This window comes from Dendrobium catenatum, unplaced genomic scaffold (assembly GCF_001605985.2).
Source record: "Dendrobium catenatum unplaced genomic scaffold, ASM160598v2 fragScaff_scaffold_123, whole genome shotgun sequence".
Taxonomy (NCBI): Eukaryota; Viridiplantae; Streptophyta; class Magnoliopsida; order Asparagales; family Orchidaceae; genus Dendrobium; species Dendrobium catenatum.
The window spans coordinates 911,469-918,454 of record NW_021318585.1 but is presented as its reverse complement, the minus strand read 5'-3'; the positions used below and the strand labels follow the sequence as shown (position 1 = coordinate 918,454).

General features: G+C 33.3%; 1 protein-coding gene across 2 annotated transcripts in view; it reads right to left on the bottom strand.

Moving 5' to 3' along the window:
• LOC110098419 (RNA-binding protein 28) overlaps positions 1 to 3,749 on the bottom strand; it is a 27,141-nt gene extending 23,392 nt beyond the window's left edge. Inside the window, exons 1-4 of one of the 2 annotated variants that reach the window (XM_020825254.2) lie at positions 3,393 to 3,749; positions 3,084 to 3,240; positions 2,906 to 2,966; positions 1,402 to 1,438 (exon numbers count right to left, since the gene is read on the bottom strand). In XM_020825254.2, the coding sequence (XP_020680913.1) occupies positions 1,402 to 1,438; positions 2,906 to 2,966; positions 3,084 to 3,194 (209 nt within the window). In that variant the 5' untranslated portion in view covers positions 3,195 to 3,240; positions 3,393 to 3,749. The remainder of the gene's footprint in view (positions 1 to 1,401; positions 1,439 to 2,905; positions 2,967 to 3,083; positions 3,241 to 3,392) is intronic. The other variant, XM_020825253.2, reaches the window with a different exon arrangement.
• Between the last annotated feature and the right edge of the window lie 3,237 nt (positions 3,750 to 6,986).

The window sequence follows — 6,986 nt, the reverse complement described above, 5'->3', positions numbered from 1 at the left end:
GAACTGTCACGCCTGGGTAGAAGACCAAACCGGACTTTTTCTACGAAACTCTGAAATCCTCTGGCACATGCTTCTTATTCCTTCCATTCTACTTCACTTCGGCTTCGCTCGTCGCCCTCGTCGCCTTCGTCCACTCGCCGGTGGGTTCAGACGTCGCCGACGGTACAACCGCGATTCTTGCCATTTTGTCGAGCGAATCACCGGACTTCGCAGACCTCCTTTTCCTAGTTCGCGATACCCGCCTCTGTGCTTCCTAGTCGGCGCCGTTCCGAGGATAACTGAAGGTTCTATTTTTTATCATAATTTTTTGCCTATTTCTGCGTTGGATTTACATATAGGATTAGCCTTTAGTCGCGGATATTTTGAAATATTTGCCCTCTATCATGGTTTATCACTAGACATTTGCTAGTAGGATAGTATACCTTGTGGCACTGCATTTTTGTTGATGAATGATTGTCTCTGTTGATAAGACTATTAGAGTAGGCGGATTTGAAGGGTTTGTATTGTTTTCAATTTTTTTTTGCTATTTCGGTTAGGCATTACACTATAGCAGACTAGCATTAAAGTTCATATCTTTATTTGTGTATAAGTCATGCGGGCTTGTTATATCACCTAGGACATAGGTGTAATCTATTAGTTAAGAAAATTAAAAAGATGCGCATAATACAGTGAAGGGCTGTGAAGTTTTCCTTTGTTCGGACGGAAACTACCGGCGTAATTACCGGCGCACAGTTCGCCGGTAATTACCGGCGTATACTTTGCGTCGCAAGAGAGTTCGTGGGTTTCCTGCATGCACTTTGCGGCGTTATATCCGCCGGTAATGGCCGGCGCATAATGCGACGATAATTACCGGCGGAAATGGCGCCGGAATTAAGACGTTTTTCAACGTCGAAAACGATCCGTTTTTTCGCCGGTAGTTCGTCGGAACATGCGCCGGAGAAATTTCCTACGCAAATTTCGCGCCGGAAATAATTTATCGACGCGGCCAAAACCGACGTATGCATTTCCGCCAAAAAGTGCGATAGAAACTTATGGTTCCGTCGGATTATCCATGTGTTCCGGCGGATTTCGTCCGCCGGTAATAAGGGGTTTTCCTGTAGTGTTAGACCATAAACCCTCAACATGTTATATAATTCTTGAGAAAATTCAGCCCCTAAGCTTACAACATTATTAAGATCCTATAAACAGAAAGCCTGCCTAGATGCTATGGTGGTCAGACCAGAGGCATTCATTCAATAATAAATGACTTCTTGGGATTTAATCTAAAAAATACTATAAGTTTCTTCACTTAGACGTGACATATCTAAATAACAATATTACAAAAATATTTGTATCATGAGAAAAATATCATCATCAAGAAAAAAGCTGGGTGAAGGGGATGGAAAGATGAATTGCACTCACAATTGCACAAACCCAAATCCACGATTTGCATCAGATCCTGCAATCATGCAAGAAAACAGCCTAAGACAAAATCTTCTTCAATTGACATGATAAATATAAAAAAATGAGAAGAAGATAGTAATTAATTAACTAAAGACATATCAAAACTATTATACATGTAGATGGAAAATGCATTTAAAAGCCAAGACACATAAATCAACTGAATTAGGTGAAAACTATTATTATGTAAGGACAATAACTACTTTTCAATATACCTAAACCATACAAGACCCTAATTTACCGTTGAATATATAGGTTTAAATTTTTGGAGACATGCTGTTGGAATTCTATTAATACTATGGGGCTTTCACTAATTATCATAACTTAATCCAAACATTGAAGGCATGGAAGTTTCTATATATCTTCAACAATGAAAGAGCTAGTTTGACATCAGTTTTATTTCCAAGATAGACCAAAGTATTGTTTCAAAAGTAAAACTGGGTGATGGTCTATCTTTCCAATAGGCATTCCATCATTTTTTAAATAATCAAATAAAATTGGTTAATTTATTTTAATGGTGAATAAAACCAGTACATAAGAATTCGAATTTGCATGTGACAATGTTAGGAAGAAGAAATATGAGAAATTCCGTACCTGGTGTACTTTACAAATACTACTTGGGGCATGAATATGGATGGCTTGACCAAATCAAAGCATCAAAATCAATGTTACTAAACAAGAAATAAAATTAGCCAACTTCCATTATTTTATTGCCCAAATTAAAAAAATCAGTTTGTTTAATTATTGGCTTCAAGTTCAACAATTTAGGGCTGCATAAGTTTTTAAATTAGCTTATACTAAACCATATTTATAAATCTATCTAAGCAAAACCATACAAATCTCATCTACAACATCTTCTACTTCTTTCACCAGTTCAGGTGCTGAAGCTAATAAGCTCCTCCCCCGCCTTCAACATTCCTCAAGCAGGGCATTATAACATGAAGGAGCCATCATTCCAAAAGTCAACTTCTTAAAATATTTTTCCATGCAGAATGAGATATTTCGCATGCATCTTATAATGAACAAAAGTCATTCCTGCGATCAAACTATCAATAAGAATAGCAATAATCTTTGACCCTACTATATGCACGGCCCATCATTATTGTTGACTAAAGTTTCCATGTTCAGTATGTTGTTAAATGGCAGCAACTCCACCAATTCGTCCAAAGTATATTGCTACCTTGGAGGGAAGTACTAAGACATTGACCACTTCCTAATCATGATTTGTGAATTGTGATTGATTCGGTTTATTTGATATTTTACCTCATTAAACCACATGAAACTTAAAGCCTGCATAAATCTTCGTCCAAATTACATGAAATTATAGTTACAGAACCTAACTCCTAAAATGCTGGTTATTTGGTACGTTTATAGTTTAAACAAAAACTATCACACTCCCAGTCAGGCCCTCGTTATAATTTAGGCACAGGTAAAAGGAGAAATAAAATATGCATTGCCGACATACCCTTCTTTGTTACCACAAAGCAGCGCCTCACAGGTCCCACCTCGCTAAATACATCTTCCAGCTGCAACAAATATCATAAAAAAGAGGAAATCTTTGAACAATCCCGCGGTTCAGAACAAAATGAAGTTCAATTTGATATCACGAAGTATATATATATATATTAAAAGAGACATCTAACCTGAGAAGACTGAAACGAGTACGGGAGATTTGAAACAAATACTGTGGCAGGGCAGTTATCCCTAACCAATCCACCATTCTGAACCTTCTTTCTCTTCCTCGTATCAGCCATGCGGGACTGTATGGTAGCAGGATTTCAACAGGATTTAAGCTAAAACCTGCCAAACAGCAAAAATGGCAAATTTAAATACCGTTTCTCCCCCGCTTTGCCCAAAATCTTGAGGCTTGTTTAGATGCAGGATTTAGCCAAGATTTTAGCTAAATCCTGCCAAACATTGAAAAAAAAAAAAAAAACATAGTTAAATCTCACAGTAAGTCTAATCTCTACTTTCGCCATTTTTGCCCCAAATCCCGGATTTTCTAAATCGGACTTTTTGCGGAATTCGTGAATCGGACCGAAGAAGCGGGCGAAAGGGAAGATATATCGTCACCTTCACGGAGAGCTCCCAGCGCAACTTCGAACCCGACAGGAACAACGTCGGAGGAGGAGGCGGAGAAGCTTCGACTCTTTCAGAACTATGCTTCACCCGAAGAAGAACAGCAACGAATAAACGCATAAGAGGAAAAGAAAACCCTAGACAACCAATGGCAAGCGACTCGTTCGAAGCCCTACCCCACGCGAAGCAGCAAAGCCGAAGAGCGAATATCTACTTCACGAACAATGCAGAAACCTCAAAAGCAAAGCCAACCCGCCAATGAGGATTAGATTAATCTTAAATTATTAATTATGTATTATTTTAATTAAAACAATTTAATATATAAATACTTTTTTATATCTAAATACTTAATTAGGTGATTAGTAGTGTAAATAATAATTAAATAAATAGTAAGTAATGGAATATTTAATTCATTAATTATATAAATTATAAGTATAATTAGTAATTAAACTTTTACTAAGATAATATTTAAAATTTTAATAAAATAATTAATGAACACAATAATTAAATCATTACTTATTTTAAATTATATTCAAATAGCTATTTTATTGTTATCATTATAATTAGCATTGAAATATATATTAAAATAACACCTAAATAAGTTATTAGTAAAATATTTATTAAAATAACGCCCTACTTATAGTATTCATAACTATAATTTATTGATATTAATAAACATTAGAATTAATAGTATCTCATATTTAAAACAAAAATGTAAAATGAGTTAATCACCTTAAAGTTTGAATAGCATTATCAAACAGTCTCATTAGATTTGTCAATATTTAACATATAGTAAATATGGATTTGGATGATTTACGAAATCCTACTAAAAATGAATATTACATGCATTCAAACAAGCCCCTAACTTAAATATGGAAGTCTCTCATGAACTCCTTATGTCCTTAACACTATTGCACACACCATCGGTTTCATTATTGACTTCTCCAGTGCGAACAAGTTGCAACTTTTCAATGAACTCCAGTAGCTAACTCATCTTCTCTTTCGAACACAGCATGTGTCGTCGATAACTACTCCCAATGAAGTCCCTTCTCACTCTACCAGTCTCTTTGATGCATGCCCCCCAACAAACTCCTATCACGATGTCCTCTCTCCTTCACACAAAAAGGCCCGTCAACTTCTGGTGGCAAGCTCTGTCGCGCCTTTCCCATACAAGGTTTTGGAATTAGGGTAGGACCTGCATTGGAAATTATATTAAAGGGAAATTAGTTTCATGTACATAAATACACACAAGCAGTCAACCACTTATCTATTATTTGTATTCCACACTTAGGACATGCTTGCCTAAAGTAGATTGTGATGTTGTGAGGAAAGTAACTCAGATATTATGGTTTTAAGAGATAGCTCTTCATAGCAAAAACAACAACAACAACAACAATAATAATAATAATAATAAAAGTAATTGTCAAGCAAAAAAATTTGGCTTATGTTTGAAAAGCAATACAGCTAGAAAGTTGTTCCAAATAAATCCTTAATTTGTTCATAATAAGAAAAAAAAATTATAAACCCAATTCAAGTAATCTTAGTGTGTCATATCTTCACCATTTGGTCCTAGTATGGTGCAAGGTACTCTAATAAGATGGGAGGAAATTGGTCTTATGATCTTGCCTTATAGGCATGATGGCATATCAAGTATGTGAGGGCGACTTTGTAATTGCCTGAATTTTTGAAAAATATTTTAAAAAGAAAATCTATAAATTTTAGGCTGAAGCGCTTTGACGCTATAAGTGAGAGTGCAACAATGCCGAGAAAGCATTGTCACGACTCTGAGCACTTTGTTCCACAATAATAATGGGAGCTGCATGCAGCGTTACAGCACTGGACAATGAAAAACATGTTTTAATATAAATTTTTCCCCTCAGTAATTATGCTCCCCTTTATTACCTTAGCTTGATGGGTAAGGAGAGGAAAGGAATAATAAGGAGAAGAGAAGGAGAGGAGAGACAAAGTTGAACGGAGCGTTTTCATCTGACGGTTCTGTCAAATATTTTTTTCTTCTAATCGTGATAGGTAAACCAAATCCTACCTTTGCTTTCAATTGTTTTGTGTTTGATGAATTTAATCTCCTCCAAATTGATGAAAAATAAAAAATAAATTTTCCTAATTTACCGCACTTTCCAAATTCATTTTTTTTTATACGATGATGTGATTCTTATGATCATTTTGACTATAATATTATTAATTTCATCAGATAAAATGGTAATTTTGATTTTCTAACGATAATGATTAGTATATAAATTGTTAGATACTTTATAGTACTTCACAAGGTTGTCAAAATAGGATTGGACAACGAAATCCCAAACAAACAAATGTATATGTATATTACAAATATAATTACATGCATATTAAATTGTCTTTTAAATTAAAAAAAAAGTTTAATAAAATATATGTATAAATATATATAATTTTTAAAAAGAATAATAACATAATATTTAATATAATATATACAAGTTTCAATATAAAAAAATTTATGTTCCTATTTTACTAATTATATATGCATTATAAGCTTAAATTTACAACCCAACTAATTTCATAATTTAAAACTCTAACTCTTTTGAAGAATTCTCACAGGTTTTATTCCTAAATATCATAGAAGAATTTAAAGTTGTTTTCTTTGTTAATTTATATATATATATATATATATATATATATATATATATATATTAATATATATATATATATATATATATATATTATAGGATAAACTGAAAAAAGCAAAATCACAAAACCAAATAAAGGTTGTATGATGTGGCAAACTAGCAACTTTTTGCATGTCCCTTTAAATATATATATTTATAATTTTAAAAATTTTAATTAAATAAAAATTTAATAGTAAAATTTTATTTAAAATAATAATATATATTGAATTGACTGGTTCAACGGTTTTTCAATTTGATTAGTTCTCATAGGTTCAATGAGAATCTTATTTTCTAACTGGACCAAACCCGACAAACTTTACCAATTCACGGTTTGAACTGAGCAGTTCAGTCCAGTTTTTAAAACATTGATATTTCAATGCATGTTATTGAACTGCATTAGGGAAATGATATAATTGATATATGATGGATGAGACATTTACATGTAATTGAGGAAGGTTTGGTTGTAAACACTGTAATTAATATTTGTTGATTATTAAAATATAAAACCTATGCAGGAGGGTGGGTAGACGACTTTACTTAAAATAAATATTAGTGGTGTGATTTTGGATGTTAGCCTATGACTAATTGATTGAATTATGCCAACAAGTAGAGAGTGGTGTCTCTTAATGATTTATTGAAAGCCACCAATGAATTGATTTAATATTCATGAACATTTATGGTAAGATAAGACTAATAAATAACCAGGGAATAGTTTGGATAAAAATGTTGAAAATAATACATTAACGTTGAATGTCTGACCATACTATTCATAATCCATTCACAATTATATTACATAACAACACAAAAATG